Below are 19,406 nucleotides of genomic sequence, written 5' to 3' on the forward strand. Positions count from 1 at the left end.
AACTATACGGACCTTAGGATCATTAGATTTAGTATAAATGAGTACAGTCGTACCTTGGATCCCAAACACCTTGGCTGCCAAACAAATCGGCTCCCGAACTATCAAAACCCGGAAGTGAGTGCTCCGTTTTTTAAATGATTTTCAGAAGCCAAACATCTGGCGCGGCTTCCGATTAGCTGCAGGATGCTCCTGCAGCCAATCGGAAGCCAAACTTTGGTTTCCGAATGTTTTGGAAGTCAGAGTTAATAGTTATCTGTTCTATTGTTAGTTGGTGTGTTGAGTTCATCAACCTTTGCAATAATTGTTATTGACTAAAAATGGCAAATATCTGTACTGCTGAATGCATTTTTATTATTCTGTACCTAAATATTATCCTTGAAAATAAATATAAATATACAAAAAAATGCATAAAGTCTCTGTCTGGGGGAAAAGACAACTCTAGTCTAAATCCATTTATCTCAAGGCACTTTAGAAACATGGAAGAGAAACCAATTTGCAGGGTTGGGAGCTGAAACTAACTGTGTCTAACATCAGAAGGGATGTTGCTAACCCCAACATGTTTTCTCGGTAGTAACATTTTGCTGGGAGAGTTTCACAGGGAAAATAGCTGTTTGCTTTACAATAATTATTGTTATGATTTGAACTCATTCTTTTCGATTAATAAGATTTATTTTAAAAGTTCCAAAAACACATGGCTGTTATTAAATTACTAAGAAGTTCAATGAACAACTTGTAAAGAAAGAAAAACAATGTTACAAATCAAATTTCAATACACAATGAGATGAGAATTTCTCATTTACAATCTCTAATTTTGTAGGAATTTCTACTATTTTTAAGTGTGTCATAGCAGACAGGTAAGATGATATTTGAATCTCAGGATGAAATGAATATCTTCCCATCTGATTCTTTTCACTTATTTAGCATGCATGTGAAGAAACAAACTTTGAGGGAAATTTATACTGGTGGGGGAAAGTATGCATCCTTCAGAGAGAGAAAAGAAGGAAAGAATTAACTATGGTTCTTGAAACTAAAGGAAATTACTGCTGCTCTGGAGAGAGAGAGAAGGCAGGACCTTTTTTTAAAGGTCTATATGGGTAACAATGTGGAAAACAATATGCCTCTTTCCATATTGTACTTTTTTTGGTAAGTCTGCAAAGGGTCCATCATCAGTGACTACACAGGCACTAGCCAATAGGTGCACATCTCCATCTCAGTAATACTTGTACATTGCAGGAACCTTCTCATTCTGTTAAACTAAGTGGTCATAAACAGCTATTTTGTGTTACTTAATGTCTTGGTCTAAGACTGAAAGAGGGAAGAGAATTTCTTAGAAAGCGAGAGGCATTTGAAATTTAAGCAATCTGTCATCACTGCAAGCTTCTCAACATCTCTTCCTGCAGCAAATTGGGCTTGTTCCAGGCTACCTTCTCTGAAAGATACATAGACCATGCTTCATCTGTAGCTGTAATAACAATCGGAGAACAGGCTGTGCAGAGCACAGAATCGATAGGCAGTGTAAACAGGTGACACAGAGAGGAGATTGGGCCATAAAGAATAGGTATGAAACTGCTCTGATTCCCTATGCTGGAGTGGGTGCTGTCAGGGCACGCTATTTATCCTGCTGCCAGATCATTCTTCTGTGGCTAATTGCATTTTCCCACCTGCTAATGAGCTCCAGATCTCCGGCAAGCAGCCATAAAAAACCAAAGAGCCCCAAGCCACACCAGGATAAAAATAAAAGAAAAAAAGTGGGTCAGCAGTGGCATAAGAAAATTAGGCACCTGGCATGACAGTGGAGCAGAGGCCTTTTCCCAGGGAAGGGAAGTTAAGCAGTCAGCAAAATTTATTCCTGGAGAGCTAGCATGCTAATTTTGGGCAACTCGAGACCACGTCTACTCCAGCTCCCACAGACATAACAACATGGATCCATAAAATCATGAACACTTTATTTCCCTGTGCAAACTTTATTGCACAGATAGTCTGCTGTAGTTTTGAAAGGAACATTACGAAAAGTACACATAACCAGCGTAAAGAGGGGTTTCGATTCACAATGGAAGATAAACTGTTACACAGCACTATGACAATTTAAAGAATTATTTGGCAGATAGGTGAGTGGAATATGATAAAAGTAGAAGCTTAACTTTTTAAAAAAATCATGTGCTGGTTTTCATCTGCTCTTTGTGTTATCTGCTACTTGTATAATTAATGGGTGGTATCTGACTAAGTCATGCTCAGACCAGACCCACTGACATCAGCTCCTTAGAAATGCCATCTCTGCTTAGCATCATAAGATGACTTGGGCTGCATACGCACAATGTTTTATTCTACAATCACTGGTGGCCAAGTACTTTTTTCCTACATAATCCGCACACAATCTAGATCTATTGCATATTTCTTACCCCTGAAAAGAGCTTTTTGGGAAACTGGTTTCATTCCAAAAAATAAAAGCTCATTGCAGACTGATTCTGTACTACACTTCAGTGTGTCCATTTGAAAACAGCTGTAGAGCCCCCCAGCAATGGAGGCCGTGTAGCCACACTTGCCCAGTGATGGGTGCATACCAAGATGGCAATCACCACTCCTTTCTTCATTCACCTGGGGCACATGCAGGGAGGAAAAGGGGGGGGGGGAATAACCTAATCAAAGGGTTTTCAAATGCATATCTCATGACATATGCATATCGAAATACGGTACATTTTGATGGGGGGATCTGAGTCAAGAAGTGCTTTGCAAAACCAGAGAAGTGTGAAATCTGAAGGATAAGCTGCATCCTGATCTGCAGATTAGTAGTCCAAGAGACTTAATCAACACTCTCAAGGAACCAACACACTTTTCACCTTAAGGACAGATTATGCCCCCAGATGCATAATACCTAGACTAATACAAGTGACTGAGAAGAGAAGACTCCCTGGAAAAGACCCTGATGTTGGGAAAGATTGCGGGCACAAGGAGAAGGGGACGACAGAGGACGAGATGGTTGGACAGTGTTATCAAAGCTACCAGCATGAGTTTTACCAAACTGCGGGAGGCAGTGGAAGACAGGAGTGCCTGGCGTGCTCTGGTCACGAAGAGTTGGATACGACTAAATGACTAAACAACAACAACAATACAAGTGACGCTTGAGGTGTGGGAGATTGCTAATTTTTGGAAGTGCTTTGAGGATGGAAGAGTGATGTGAAGCTGAAATACGAACCGACAGACCCAATGAGAAAATCCATGAAAGGAAAAGTTCCTGGTCCCCCCCCCCCATCCACTTTCAATTGTGTCTACCACTCAGTGTGATAACACCCTGCTGATTAAGTAGACTTTTGGAGAGGAAGAGTTATCTGTAAACTATTGCTTTGTGGAGAAGGATGATGCCTCGAATTCCAAGCTTCTCTGTCATCCTCAATTTAATGTCACCCATGGATATTATATTTTTGAGGAACCATTCTGCAACATCATGGTAGTTTCTGCAGTTACCTGGGCACCTAATTCTCCAGTACAGTTCCAAATTGTTGTGTTAACTAAGAGAGAGTGGGGGTCTGCCGACAGTTTATCCTTAACCACGGCTTCTTCTACGAAACAAGAGTACTCAATAACTACTTTTAATTGGAAGAACTTTAGGGGGTTTGTTAAAACAAGTAAAATAGGTACTGCTGGACCCCCATATTGGCTGTTTCCTTTGAAAGAAACATACTGTGATTTGAAAAAGGATATATTCAGCTTAAATCTGTAGGCTATGATGCCAGAATTGAAAAGCATAATGTAATGGAACCTCATACCATAACAATGGGTACAATTAACAAGCAAATTGATCCTCTAATTTGGAATGCCATGACTTTAAATTATATAGACTATCCAGTTGTGGGATCCCATGTGCTTAAATTGAATCAGTCTCAAGAGATTATTTTGCAGCCTCAAAATTCTATAATCCTGGCCCAACTGCATTGGCTGCCAATTCATCTCCAGGCACAATTAAAAGTGCTTGTTTTGACCTATAAAGCCTTAAACAGCTCAGGACCGCAATTCCTCAAGGATGTATCTGACCCAGACCCTGCAACTATAATCTAAGAGCCTTCTTTGTGTGCCCAGAAAAGTTCAAAGGACGACAACATAGAACGGGCCTTTTCTGTGCCTTTGTTACATATCTTTAGGCACCCAGAAAAAGCATTCCTCTTCTCCCAGGCCTTTGGCTAATTAAACAATCTATGGCCTCTTAAACTGTGGTGGGGAATATAATTTTCGTTTGTTATAATTGTATGTGTTTTTGTGCTTTTATATTGTAAACTGCCCTGAAATCTTTGGATGAAGGGCAGTATAGAAAGTTAATAAATAAATAAGATAAGGAAGAGATGCAGATCAAGTGGTTCATATTTGCAAAAAACAAATTCTTGAAACATCCCTAGTCAGGGGGAGTATATTCATGGTCACACATTGGGGCATAGATGGTAATGGCCAGATGACAGTGGGATTGGGTCTATCTTGTTAGTGGCAGCTAACATTGCCACAAAACTCCAGTGATCTGCATGCGGCTTTCATTTCATATTATGCATCTGTGCAAAGAGAGGATCCTGCTCTAGAGAGCATGTATAATGAGAGTAATAGTTTTTTCTTCTCCTGCAACTGCCCCCCTTTCCGTTTCTTGCTGAGCTGGAAGAAACCTCCTATCAGTTCTATCTGAGAAGGCAAATCAGAGAGTGTTTAATGCTGAGCAGCAGGAAACCCTTTGAGAGCCTGGGACAATTTCCTGCACTGTATGCAATGCTTTTCACTCCAGTTTTGCTGTTATTTTCCCTCCAGAACTTTGGGGAAAAAACACATTATCTTGCAGGAGCATATATGCATTGTAAAAGCACAGAGCTTTTGAAGCCTGGATGTACAAAATAACATTAAAACCATGCCCGATTCTGACTGACCTTTAACTGAGCAGCCAAACACATTCTTTGTGCCATTACTTGGAAGGACAAAGTCTTTCTCTAGAGATCTGCAATTGCTCCTCAGATCACTTGTCACACAAATACAGACAGACAGAAACAGCAGCATCCACAAATTGTTTTAAGAAATGCATAGACAATTACTGTATTGCCAGACTTAACTCACATTGGGGAATTCTGTCTCCCATGTGTGATACATAGTCTTCGGCTCCGTATATATTAATCTTAGTGGTTAATCTGGATTCAGTGTGTTCCCACTTCTGCTCTGAACACACGATGTTAGCCAGGATCCACAGGCACCTACAGGCAGTTTTTCTTTGAAAACAACCACCCCCCTGTGTTTTCATGTGGTTTCCCACAAGCCAGCCTCACTCTCTTGAAAAAAGTTTTACTTATTCAATGCTTGGCGAATATGAGGCATGAAGAATGGAAACATTTGCTGGGGGTGGCCCTAAATATCTGGTGTCTGTAGTGGGTGTGAAATACCACTTCTGCCTTTGACATACAGTGTGGGATAATTTCTCTTCCAGAACACTACTCATAGAATCATAGAATTGTAGATTTGGAAGGGATCCTGAGAATCAGCTTAGTCCAAGCCCCTGCAATGCAGAAATTTCAACATGCAGTCCCACATTCTATCTAATATCTATCTGAAACCATACTGGACACTGCCTAGCTTTGCAACTGTGCTAGCAGTTTTATTGCTGCGTTTCTGGGTAAAAGGAAAAAGGGAGGGGAGGCAGAGCAGGCTTTCCTTCTCTCTGCAACCCCTGTCCCCGCCCCCAATTGCAAGCCTGATCAAGGTGGGAGCAACTAGTTCACTTCTACTTGCTGCTTTAAACAGGATCAGTAGCCTGCTTCCACCCCTAGTCCCAGAAGAGAAGGGCTAGCCATGGAAGCAAGGCTGAGAATCAGGAGGAATTACATGTTCATTCCTCATAAACATCAGCAGCAGCCAAAGCAAGAACCCTCTGCTTGCTCAGTCTTGTTTCAGACCATTCTTCCATCTAGTTCAGTATTGCCTACATCAGGACTGGGAGCAGCTCTCCAAGGTGTCAGGCAGGGGAGATGCGAGAGACTGAACATGGGACCTTCTTGCATGCAAAGCTGATGTTCTGTCACTGGTCCTTCTTGAGAGAAGGGGGAAGATTGTCTGCCATGATGGCAATAACATCAATAAAACTACTTTGCCCACTGAAAATAGGCTGCTGAAATAAATAAATGGGAGTGGACTTTTGAGTCCAAGAATTATGAGCTCAGTTCAGTTCTGCTACTGAAAACAACTCCCTTGACTCATAATATGCTCAAAGGAACCCTCTTCTTCAAAATCTGCCTCTTTTCCATCTGGCTCTGCTTGGTAAATCTTGGGTTTCCTGTTAAAATACACACACATCTAAAACTTGCAATTCTAGTATTTATTTATTTTTTTAATAAAGTGACTGGTACCCCTTGGAATCCTAGTAAGATATGAATTAGATTCAACAAGCATGAAGTTTGTCTGTCCCTGCCAAGGCTGGCACTTCCACAGGGTGATCTGACTGCCGCCCCCTGCCTGCTGTTGCGCCACTGCCACTGGCACCACAGCACATTTGCTGTCACTGCTAACACGGCACTATCATGGCTTGCTCTGCATTGTGGTAGCAGAAAAGGCACAGCTGCAGGTGAAGTGCAGTTGTTGTAGTGGTGGGGCCAGCGGCAGTGCAGGCAGCGAAGTGGGCTAGATTCTGCTACTGCAGCAAAACACACCCTGGGCCCCTGCTCTAGATCAAACAATAGGCTGCTTTTTAGGCTCGGTGGAACTGTTGCAGCCAAAACTCAGGTCCCAAACCAAATCAGTCCAATTCATGTCAACCTGAAATTCAGCTGGAGGAGGTTGAGGCAGCCCTGAATTGCACCAGGTTGGATCAGATCCACCTGGAACAAGCCAGGGTGGTCAAAAGTTGGGTGATGAGGAAATGGGGTAATGAAGGAAACATAAGATGCCTGTGTCTCCTCCCCTCTCCACTCCCAGCCACATGCTTAATTGTGGCTTAAACCCCTAAATAAACATTGTGCAAGCCCCCTTTATTTGATTCAGGGCATGGATACAGGTTGGGTCATTGCTGGATCATCCTGAGTCAGATTGGGACCACCTCGAAATTCAGGTCCCAAACTGAATGGGGGCTGTGCTATTTTTGCCATGATTTATGCATTCCAGATCCTGCCAACCTAGCAGTTCGAAAGAATGTCAAAGTGGAAGTAGATAAATAGGTACCACTCCAGCGGGAAGGTAAATGGCGTTTCCGTGCGCTGCTCTCATTCACCAGAAGTGGCTTAGTCATGCTGGCCACATGATCCGGAAGCTGTACGCCGGCTCCCTCGGCCAGTAAAGCGAGATGAGCGCCACAACCCCAGAGTTGTCCGTGACTGGACCTAATGGTCAGGGGTCCCTTTACCCTTTACCTTATGCATTCCAGAGTAGAATCAGTGCTTTTCAGTATATGGTTGGAGGGGCCCCCATCTTTCTTTTGGTACTACTGCTAATGATTCTAAGCTTTTCAGGCTACTGACCTGAGATGTGGTAAACGTCTGCTCCTTAGCTCTCCGACAGCCAAACATCAAACCAGATAATGAATTCTACCACAAAAAGATCCCACGCTCATTTCCATCCCAGTTAGAGGCCAAGTGAGAAATCTGTATTCCGTGCTCGGCACAGCACATCGCTACTACTAATATTCAATGAATAATTAAAGTTTTTAAACTCACTTCTGCCTTTCACACATGTATTATTAAATGGCTACTAGAGAGAACTAGACCTGTTTTTACTGCTCATTACTACTAACACCTTAACTGAGCACAGAGCGGGGGGGGGGGGACATATTTTTATCATCTTGTCACATAAACTGCAGAGCATATTGCAAAAATAATCTGCATGGGGATGATACATGCACTCAGCTTTTATGCCACGGTTTATATGAAGTATGCACATGAATGTCTGCCATCGGTCTGGCAAAATGGTTGTCCTGCAGTTGTAGCTAAACCATATAAACCATCCTGGGTGAGGACTGTATGCATAAATTCCATCTTATCTCACATACAGATACTGAAAACTCTCTGCCAATCACAGCTTTCCAGTAATCCAGTATGACCACGGGCAATATAAACATATTTTAAATATATAAATAAATATGGACTGATTGAATTGGGTGGCCACACAGTACAAAGATCCTCTGAAACAGTTTCAAACCCAACAGCTTCTATTCCAGGAGAAGGGTTTCTTTCTAGACTTACAGGTGCCAACCAGAGTGATCTCTCTGCTCTTTGGCATCGTCCGTAGAGGAAAGCTACCCAGACCCCTCTAGCAAATTCTGTGGTAGAGGTCCTGAAACTGACAGACTCTTGCCCAGATCCAGACCCTCAAAGGGAGCAGCTGCACTGTTCCCTGCCAGAGGCAGAAATGACACTTTACTCATAGAAATTACTCAAAGCTACTTACGAACCCAACAGAAACACTAAAACCTATTACAATAAACATAATCAATGGTTCCCAGCTTAAGCATACTACTATAGGCTATGTAGAGCCACTGTACAAAATCTACACAGAAAAGGACGATGGTTTTGTTGACTCCAAGTAAAACTGCTAGTGAAGTTCACCAGCATAGATACTGACCTCATTGCTCAAAGGAGAGGTGAGCATTACAAGATTCAGGAGCTTATAATTGTCACTTCAAAAGGAGAGGTTGGATGGCCATCTGTCATGTATAAACTAGTTGAGATTCCTGCATTGCAGGGGGTTAGATCAGATGACCCTTGGGGCCCCTTCCAACTTTGCAATTCTATGATTCTATGAGAGGCCCCCCAAATTCTTATCTGTCTCAGATTAAAATCCAACCCGAAGAAGAATTTCCAGTGTACTCATCTACCATTTCCAATGCCTCCATACACTTCCCCCTCCCACAACATTTACCCAGCTGTGGCAGCAGCTGAACAATCATATCCAGCATTCACTATCCTCTCTTTTCCATCAGGCTGTTAGTGCACAAGGAAAAAAGGGCTACTTCAGACATGTAACTTTTCCCATTTCCACAGCAATTCCAAATTTGATATCCAAAGCTATGGCTCCAAAAGTCAGCTATTATGTCCCCCTCCTTTAAAAAACAACAACAAACATTACTTATTTTCCAGTCTAATCCAATGTGAGCTAAGAGAGGTAGACCCCCTCACTAATTCTATGGCATTTAAACAAAATAGATTTCTTTACTTAGGAATCTGGAAACGAGATGACGGTTTAGGGCTTTTAGATCTGTCGCCTTGTCTAATCGCCACCTTCCTGTTCAGCATGTGCTTGTTCAAGAACAATCATTTTTCTAAAATCGGTTTTCTGAAACTGAATCCAATCAGTCAGGCCCAAGCAGCGCACGATGAGAAGGCACCACAGAGCTGCTTTCAACAAGCAGCTGCATTTAAATAGATGCATACATCAAACAATGCGATTAAGGTATTTCCACATGAAATAGGGGTGGCATTAGGGTCAGCAAGGCAATGAATTTCCAGCCTAAGTTGCCTAAATGGATGCAGTCAAGCAGCTTTGGCTTGTGATCATTAGTCCTCATCATTATACCATTCTTACTTTAATAAAAATCCATCACTGTCGATGAGGAGTGGGGAGTGTGTGAGTGGGTAGATCTTTAACAGGTGCTCTGTTCCGCAGCAGGAAATCTAGTGGATACATTCACAAAGCAATCAAGCTATTTACCAGCAGGAGCAGAGAATCTCAGGCCCAGGGCCAAATGCAGCCCTCCCAGCTTATTAACCAGGTGCTCGGAATTCTCCCCAGGCTCCACCCCCTTTCTCCAAGCCACACCCCTCCCTGGCCCTGCATTGCAGCCTGCTTGGGTGTTTTTGCCTGTCTTGGACTCACAGCTCAGTTGTTGCTTTATTCCAAAAATCACTACAATGCCGAAACATAGATCAGGCTACAGGTAACACCAGGCTTCCTCAAACTCGGCCCTCCAGATGTTTTTGGCCTACAACTCCCATAATCCCTAGCTAGCAGGACCAGTGGTCACGGATGGTGGGAACTGTAGTCTAAAAACATCTGGAGGGCTGAGTTTGAGGAAGCCTGGATTACATGGTTCAGAAGTTCATAGCAGAGCTCTAAAGAACAAGCTAGATGCATGTTAAGATTTGGTTCCAACATTTGATGTGTAAATGAGCTTCCCTTTGGAAGAGCAGTCATCTGTGTGGTGGTTGTCCTGAGCCACAGGACTGGGCAAGCAAGCAGGCACTCCTGCAAGTAGGTTGGATCTACTTGCATGGTCTCAGCCATCACAACATCCTTCGAGAAGGAGTCAGCATAGCCAGCTCACTATCCAATTTAGCTTCAGGAAGCACAATCACATCAGGAGGATCTACCATGACATTTGGGGCATCTGATGATACTGAGTTGTGACTGTCTCCAGGCAACTCACCGAACCTCTCCCTAGCATCCAGATCAGCACCTCCCAAACCACAGAGCCCTTCCCCTAGATCCAAGCTCTGCATTCTCATCCCAATCCTCCTCCCACTTCAGAAAAGCCCTGCAAAGAAATCTCAATGGGACTCATGAAAAGGGGTTGCCTTCTGAATTGGGCACCAAATTAATTTTTAATTCTGATTTTATTTTACTTATTAGATTTATATACTGCCAGTCATCATAAGATGTCAGGGTGGTTCACAGAGTTTTGAGGCCAGATCTGTACAGAGTAGCAAAAGATCAGATCCATTACTTACTAGGACCACTTCTCCTTCAGAGCTAATCCCTCCAACATTTGGCGCTTCCTTTGAAGTTAAGTCACCTAGTGTCATGATGATACAAGGCGGAAACAAAGCTCAGTACCTTGCCCAAATCAGGGATCATGGCTTTGCTCAAAATACAAACAAACTGCAATCAATAAGCCAAAAAACAACAACCCTTAGCTACAGAGCAAACCAAACCTCAATCCCTTTTTTCCTGATATGATTCTGAGTCAGCAGTCATGGTTTGTTTCCTTCTAGCAAGGGCAGGGAGCGTCAGGAAGCAAATCACACAGTAAGCTATGTCTTATGGCTTGCTGTGACATGCAAATATGATGAATATCTAAATACTGCAAGCCTTTCCTATCCACAGAATGCCAGCTCCCCCTATGCAAAATCTTCCCAAAACTGGGGCTATCTTCATTTACAGCAACTGTTCTCCTTCCTAGGAATCCCCTGATGGATCGCGCCCATGAGATCACTTGCAGAAACTGCAACTATTGTAGGCAAGTTCTGCATTCTCTCCAAATATGATATTATTATTGTTACGTTTATCTTCATATGTACCTGGCTGCAGGTTAGCAAGATGATAAAGGGGCTGAATGCTCATTGATTGTTTGGAATAGTCACACTGGGAGATATAGGTTAGTTGTGAGCAGTGATATCAGGGATTATAGGATTAGAATTGTTTTATCTATAGCGGGGAATGGCAGAAGTGGAACAGGGGTCTATGTAAGGTCATACATTAGCAAATGCAGCTGCAGTCTAACTCTTCTGCATCTTCCCTCATATACTTGATGCACAAATTTACATTGCTAAAATTAAATTGAAAAACATCAATGTGTGGCCCAAATATGTCCCACAGATGGTAAAATCAGCAGCTTCTGGATGCAGACGGGATTTTGAAAAGAATCTACAGACTGAGAAGGCCTAAAGCAATTTTCTGTGCTCATATGTAAAACTGAATGCAGTGCATTATTGGTTTATTATGTACCACATTTTCCACAGAAGTAGTACAGAGAACTTGATAAATAAATACATAGATACACACATAAATAAATAAATAATCACCACACATGGGAGTACTTCTGTAAGTACCGTATTTTTTGCTCTATAAGACTCACTTTTTCCCTCCTAAAAAGTAAGGGGAAATGTGTGTGTGTCTTATGGAGCGAATGCAGGCTGTGCAGCTATCCCAGAAGCTAGAACAGCAAGAGGGATTGCTGCTTTCGCTGTGCAGCGCATGATCCCTCTTGCTGTTCTGGCTTCTGAGATTCAGAATATTTTTTTTTCTTGTTTTTCTCCTCCAAAAACTAGGTGCGTCTTGTGGTCTGGTGTGTCTTATAGAGCGAAAAATATGGTAATTCCTACGTATGGACTCTTTAATCTAGCCCTAAGTGGGGTGGAGCAAAACCAGGAGTATTGCAACTTTTAAAGGAAATGAAAGATGGAGCAGGCTTGTTTTCTCCTGCTCCAGAAGGCTGGACCCGAACCAAAGGATTCAAGCTAAAAAAAGGAGATTCCAAATCAACATCAGAAAGAACTTTCTGACAGTATGAGCTGTTTGACAGTGGAATGGACTCCCTTGGAAGATGTGGTGGGCTTGGAGGTTTTTAAGCAGAGGTTGGATGGTCATCTGTCATGGATACTTTAGCTGAGATTCCTGCATTGCAGGAGGCTGGACTAGATGACACTAAGGATTCCTTCCAACTCAACAATTCTATGATCTTGGAAATAATCTGTGTGCCTTTCACAGAGCTCACTATGTGCACATGGCCCTCCCACTTTATTATGCACAGAAGCAAGTTTAGAACACAGTTCCTATGCCAAAACGCAGGGAAGGGTCACCAGGCTTGATTGCCTTAATGCCAGACCATGATGGGCAGAAACCAAGGGCAGAAACACAAACTGTAGAGGCATTACTGCAGTGTGAGATGCAAGTACGCCACAGACGTGGATGGAATTGAGATCCAAATCAGGAGATTAATTTGCCCAAGTTCCACCAGCTCTCCCCATCGAAAGAAAGAACTTCTCTTTTAAATGATGTGGAAAACAGAAATGTTTTGTTGTTGTTTTTTTGCAAATTGGATGGCTACAATGCAAGCATACCTCTGAGACGGGAGCATCATTTGCCTTTATTCCCCGCAGACAGGTGTTTATTATGCATCTCTCTTTCTCTAAATTCCAACCACACTTCGAGACACATGCTAGACAGCAGAAATGGGATTTAGGCACCTGCGGTAAACTAAAGAGGCTCCCCCAAGCCTGTGAATAGGAAGAGCACCAGGGCAGCTACTCACTTTTAATTGCTCCCTGTAGCATGGAGCAATTAGGGAAGCAAGTCTCAGGCAGAAATCCTTTGAAGTCCTCATATCCTGAACTCCAACTGCCTGCAGCTCCATAGCTCTCAGTTCAGATACAGCAGAAAACAGTGGGACAGGTTTTTGGCATGCACAACACATTAATGCCGTTGTGTGCTAACTATGTTCACGACTGCCCACCTCTGAAAAATCTAAATTCTACATTGCCATGTTTAGATGACTCTGTGTGTAGCAGAAGCTCATCCTCCACCCAACGGCATACTTGGGAATGACCCATGCTGACAATGACAGAAGCAAGTAGGTCAGGTATAGATTCATATTCCTAGATGCATATTCCTAACAGCAAAAGCACACACATTGTACCGCTGCTTTTTAAGGCTGAATACATTTCAAGACTTTATTCTTGTTGTTCTTTGTATGCAGGTCCCAGTCTGAAAGAACATCAAGGGACCCCTTTGCCTTATTTGGCATAATTGCATAGCAGCGCCTATAAAACATGCCTGAATTGCCAATAAAAATTGGCAAAGGGACCCCTGACAGTTATGTCCAGTTGCAGATGACTCTGGGGTTGCGGCGCTCATCTCGCTTTACAGGCTGAGGGAGCCGGCGTTTGTCCGCAGACCGTTTTTCCGGGTCATGTGGCTAGTATGACTAAGCCACTTCTGGCGAAACCAGAGCAGCACACAGAAACGCCATTTACCTTCCTGCCAGAGTGGTACCTATTTATCTACTTGCACTTTGATGTGCTTTTGAACTGCTAGGTTGGCAGGAGCTGAGACCGAACAACGGGAGCTCACCCCGTCGCGGGGATTCGAACAGCCAACCTTCTGATCGGCAAACCCAAGAGGCTCAGTGGTTTAGACCACAGCGCCACCTGCGTCCCACGAATTGCCTATGCCACTGATTTTAAAGCCTCCAGGAAAAGCTCTCTCTCCCCCTCTTTATTAAAACACATTTATTCAAAAGTTACAACACAGCTTCATCCACTGCCATAATATCACCATAATATCACAGAATGATCACTCCATTCCTCAGTCCCATGTCACTGTCATGTTGGCTCACCAAATACTCTCAATCTGGTTTACTGGACATTTTAAATTAATATATCCCCTCCACAGCACCTCTGTGATGATGGTGACATTAAAATATCCTGTTCTTTTTCAATAAAAGAGAAAAAAGGAGACCAAATCATGCCAAAGGTATCTTTCTTGGAGATGCCTTTGATTAGTTGCCAATGGTATGTGAGGCATTCTAATAAAGCAATGCTCCAGGTGTTATTAATCCAAGCCTTTATTGGTATATTAGAGGCTTTCTTCCATCGTTGGGCAATAACTAGTTTAGCTGCTCTGAACAGGAAGGAATTAATGCTTTAGATTTAAGGGTAGAATTTGGGGCCAAATCTAGCGATAGTAAGGCAAGTAAGGCAAGGAGAGATAGATTGTTTAGTGATGGGGGGGGGGGAGTCTGATTCAAAGCTGTTTACAGCTTTAAGCATTAGAACTGTACCTTCAAATAGACAGAAAAATAAACTTGTAACTAGGTACAGTTTGTGGAAGTGCCAGATACCAAAGCTCCTCACATTCTCCATCAGATGAAGTTTCAAGGAATAAAGCCATAATATGGCTTCTAATCTTAACCAGGCTTCGCTGCAGCAAAGACATACATATGGTGGTAATCTCTCCAAGTCAGGCTGCAGGCTGAAATAAGTTGGAACGGGCAGAAAGCACTCTTGACAAGAACTGCCACCTGCATATACAGCACCAGGCCAGAAATGCAACAGAAATTACAGGCTGCAAAACTGAGTCAACAGCCGAGGAAAATACCAGTGATGACCAAATGGCTACCCACGATAAGAAAATTTGTGGGATTTGCAACTTGAGTCAGCCCTATGACTAACACAAATAAAGAATTAACCCAACTAAAGAACACTTCCAGTTCCTTAGAATTAAAACCTAAGAATCAGTTTTAAAATCCAAAAACTAAAATACAAGAATCATGGGAACATTTGTCGATTTCTGAGGTACTTGTTCTGGCAAAAAGGCATGTCGCTACAGTATTCCCACTGGACACAATGAACAGGTCAAAATGTAAATATCATAAGGCTAAGCTTCAGCTGAAAGCCCTAAGCTTGGGGGGTGGGGGACAGACAATAGTTTTATACCTTAGTGAGCAGAAGTTCTCCATAGTTTGTTATTGCCCAGTTGACACATCTGAGTGAACCATACAGTAGTTAATGGTACACCACAAGAGCAGAGATGACTCCTGCTTTGCTCCTCGCCTAGCACAAGCAATAATACACAATACCTGGAGTATCCTGACATCTGAACCAGGAATAGTGGTTTATTTTGCTCAAACTCTTAACTCTCAATAACACACCTTGGCTACACACCATGGTTTGTTTGGAGCAACCCTGGTTTGAACATAAAGCTAAGCCAGAGGTCATGTTTATTGTTCCCACCGACAGCAAGGGAGAAGCAAAGCAGGAATCACCTGCACATCCATGATAAATCATTAGCTGAATCAGATTTTGTTGAGTTTTGCATTCCATTTAAAACACAATAATAGCATAAGAAGAGCCCTGCTAGACCATGCCAAAGACTCATCTCATCCACCAGCCTGTTTTCACAGTGGTCAACCAGATACCTATTGCAGCAAAGCGACTGCACTTCTTGCAGGGAGAAGACCCTTCTCTGCACATGGAACATTGAGCTCTGTCACAGAGATGTCCACTTGGGAGTTGCATTTGCCTGATGTCATTTTCAGAGGCTATTTCAGGTACAATAAGCACAAATGGGAGAGTGCCTGCAGCATTCCAGCAAGTTCTACCCAGCCACCCCATGCACATTCGTTGTAGTTTCTGAAAACACTACTATGAGAACAACTGCAGACACAGATAACTCTGTCCATGCATTTGGAAACCCTGAAAAAACAGGACTACCAAGCGAGCAGAGAAAAGCTGCCCATGTGTAGAATCACATATGTGGGAGTCATTTCAAATATTACAATGAATGTCTGTCATTCAGGGACTAAGCCTGCTGCTGCAATGCTGCTCACCATTCTCCACAATGCACATTATAGGTGTGAAAGGGGCTTGAGTCTGTCTCAGAAAGGAGGTTTATGTTGAGGAAAAACTCAAGGGTTCTGAAGTTTGTGCATCTTTTTTCCTAAGGTACACTCGCAATTTGCCAATGCCTTTCTTGGCTTGGGCAGCCAGGAAATCACCCTGCAGCCAGGCTCTTCTTTGAGACTTGGCGGGTGCCAAACCTCATGTGCTCATGTGAACTCCACCCAGCAGGAGACAGTGTTGAGGCAAGAACCTATGTAATGTCGTTTCTTCCACCTTCTCCAATCATTAAAATGGCCTTTTGCAGAGAGGAGGAAGGGATGAGGGTCTGAGGTTCATTTTTACAGAGTTCAGTAAGTGGCTGGCTTCCCCCTCCCTCTGTGCCCAGTGTCAAATACCTGCTGGCTTTATGCAGCTGTTAAGAGCATTGAGAGAGCATGCTCTGAGAAAGAATTCTAAAATAATGGTGGTGTTCTGCCTCTAGAGTACATCTGAGTACACCCCTCACACCTGGAACAGACTTGAAATTCTGAGAAAGTACCAAGGGCACCAGTCACAAAATAGATGCTGTGTATAGGAGAAGCCAAACCAGTGTAAACAGCAACTGAACTGGAAGAGAAAACAATCTCTGCTGCACTGTAGATTTCTGAGGAGTATTTATGGAGACTTCTTGCAGGTGCCATAGGAGGTACTTCTGGACACACAGGTGACTCCTGCTCTAAACCTCTCAACATAAAAAACTGAACCTTCTTCAGAAGTCCAGTTGGTAGCATCTTGCAAGTCCTCAGAAGGTCTGGAGATGCAAGAAGTCTAATCCTGCGCACACACTTTTAGTCAAAGCGCCGCAATAAGAAACAAGGGCAGATTCAAGAGAGATTGTTTGGCCTACCTGAATGGCTTCTGTGGTGTGATGAGGCTAGAGTCAGCCTTCCCCATAGCGTTATAAGGCAGAGAGAGAGCACCAATACCCCTTTGCTCAAGCTTCGGATGTCCCTCTCACTCATTCTGCCAAGGAAAAAGAAATTGCATTAAGATCCACATGTCATGGATAGGGCGTCTACAGGTCAGAAAAATCCCAGCATCTCAGACTAGATCAAGTTGCTGTTTCTGGAACAAACAAGCTTTATTTTAACATATTTCAGCATTTCAAAACTAAACGAGTGGAGCATATGGCACAATTGGGGATCCTGATAAACCAGGATTTACTTTCAAGCAAATGTAAATTAAAGTCCCGGAAGACCTTTCCCTCTGAAAGAGGGAAGGTCAGGCCAACATACACAGGGAGAGGTATGTCCAGAGATGCTGGGGGCAGGGCCTGCATCCAGGCCTGAACATGGCCATGCCCTCACACAGCCATAATAATAATCATAATAATTTATTATTTGTACCCCACCCATCTGGCTGCGTTTCCCCAGCCACTCTGGGCGGCTTCCACAGAGACCAAAAATACACTAAAATGTCACACATTAAAAACTTCACTGAACAGGGCTGCCTTAAGATGTCTTCTGAATGTCAGGTAGTTGTTTTTCTCTTTGACATCTGATGGGAGGGCGTTCCACAGGGTGGGCGCCACTACGGAGAAGGCCCTCTGCCTGGTTCCCTGTAGCTTTGCTTCTCGCAATGAGGGAACCGCCAGAAGGCCCTCAGCGCTGGACCTCAGCGTCCGGGCAGAATGATGGGGGTGGAGACGCTCCTTCAGGTATACTGGGCCGAGGCCGTTTAGGGCTTTAAAGGTCAACACCAACACTTTGAATTGTGCTCGGAAACGTACTGGGAGCCAATGTAGGTCTTTCAAGACCGGTGTTATGTGGTCTTGGCGGCCGCCCCCAGTCACCAGTCTAGCTGCCGCATTCTGGATTAGTTGTAGTTTCCAGGTCACCTTCAAAGGTAGCCCCACATAGAGCGCATTGCAGTAGTCCATAGCACACAACGACTATGTTTGTATTTTCTCTTTTCACAAGTAGTTGTACAAATATAGTCCAAATAACTTCGGAGCAAAATGAGCTTCTTTTTGGTGCCAAAATAAGTTGGTCCAAAATTCAGCCTAGGAAAAGGGAATTGGTGGCATAAAGGAAGATCTGTGTGTTCCAAAAAGATTCCTGCCACTTTAAAAAACACACCATTTTGCCAAGATTCATTCAGTCTTTTAACAACAGGCTTTCTTGTGAAATAATAGAAATAAGTATTTGAATAATGATACTTACCTCCTACTGGGGCTTCACAGCTATTGTCTGTGCATTGGCCAATCTCATATAGACTCGGTATTTGCAAAGAAGGGCAAACATCAGGGCATCTAAAAAATGAAAACAAACAAACAAACAGCTACTTAAATTTACAGTGGACAGTGTCTGCCTTAAAGCACCAGTGAATCATACTGCCCAAGACAAAACTCTAGAATAACACATACAGTAGCTTGTAAACAGAGGCTAATCCTTTTTGCAGAAACAGTGGGATTATTATTATTAATATTCTTATTATTATTATTAGTCCCTCTCCTGCCCTCCTCATATTTCAGCTAACATCATGGGTGCTTATTTTACAGAGGACAGTCCTCTCTTTGAAGGGTTGAATAGAACACCTGAACAGAAATCTGGGAAGGCAGGAAAGTGTTAAAAGGGCACAAGATCGCTGCTGAAGGAAACCAAAGACCTGCCTAGTCCAGCATTCTGTCCTCCTTAGCTGCAAGACTGTCAGGTATTATTCTTCCCTTCTTCCCTTGAGGACAGTGGTGGCAGCTATTTTTGCCAGGGTAGCCCACTCATAGGATAAATGGGACATTTGCACTGTGTCACGTTCTGTGAGGCAGATTGGGGAGAAGAGGATGCACCAGGCAGCTTGCTGCTAGGAACTTTTTCCAGTTCTTTCTGGACTCTACAAAATGACTGGCTGAGAGCAGCAGCTAAAGGGCAATAGGTGAAAGGGGCGTGTCCATTCATGTAACTCCAGCTGGAATACATCTATATGGGGATCACAGTCAAACTGCTCTATACCTTGGATGTGAGAAATGTTGTTAAAAATGGGCCCTTGCGGAAGTGATTTTTCCCAAAACAGGTTGCGCTTATTGTAAAGTGCATTTCTAGCACCTAAAGTTCTTGCATTTTGTTTCCTTTCTTTTTTTGCCTGCTGTCCAGAGCGCCAGATCCTACGGCAAGCCTATAGCTGCCATCCATCCTCCAACCACATCCAGACACTCACACAGGACATCCACCGCTTTCACTGGTTCAGATTTAAAAGAGAGGTAGAGCTGGGTATCATCCGCATACTGATGAACACCCAGCCCAAACCCCCTGATGATCTCTCCCAGTAGCTTTATATAGATGTTAAAAAGCATGGGGGAGAGGACGAAACCCT

At 43.3% G+C, this 19,406-nt stretch overlaps 1 protein-coding gene across 2 annotated transcripts in view; it reads right to left on the reverse strand.

The window, feature by feature from the left end:
* The window catches only part of TAFA3 (TAFA chemokine like family member 3), an 87,451-nt gene that overhangs the window by 39,324 nt on the left and 28,721 nt on the right, over window positions 1-19,406 (reverse strand). For both annotated transcript variants that reach the window (XM_081009950.1, XM_081009951.1), the window contains exons 2-3: window positions 18,260-18,348; window positions 16,945-17,060 (exon numbers count right to left, since the gene is read on the reverse strand). In XM_081009950.1, coding sequence (XP_080866076.1) covers window positions 16,945-17,059 — 115 coding nt within the window. In that variant the 5' untranslated portion in view covers window position 17,060; window positions 18,260-18,348. The remainder of the gene's footprint in view (window positions 1-16,944; window positions 17,061-18,259; window positions 18,349-19,406) is intronic.

The sequence above is a fragment of the Podarcis pityusensis genome (assembly GCF_964106645.2).
Source record: "Podarcis pityusensis genome assembly, chromosome: 6".
NCBI lineage: Eukaryota > Metazoa > Chordata > Lepidosauria > Squamata > Lacertidae > Podarcis > Podarcis pityusensis.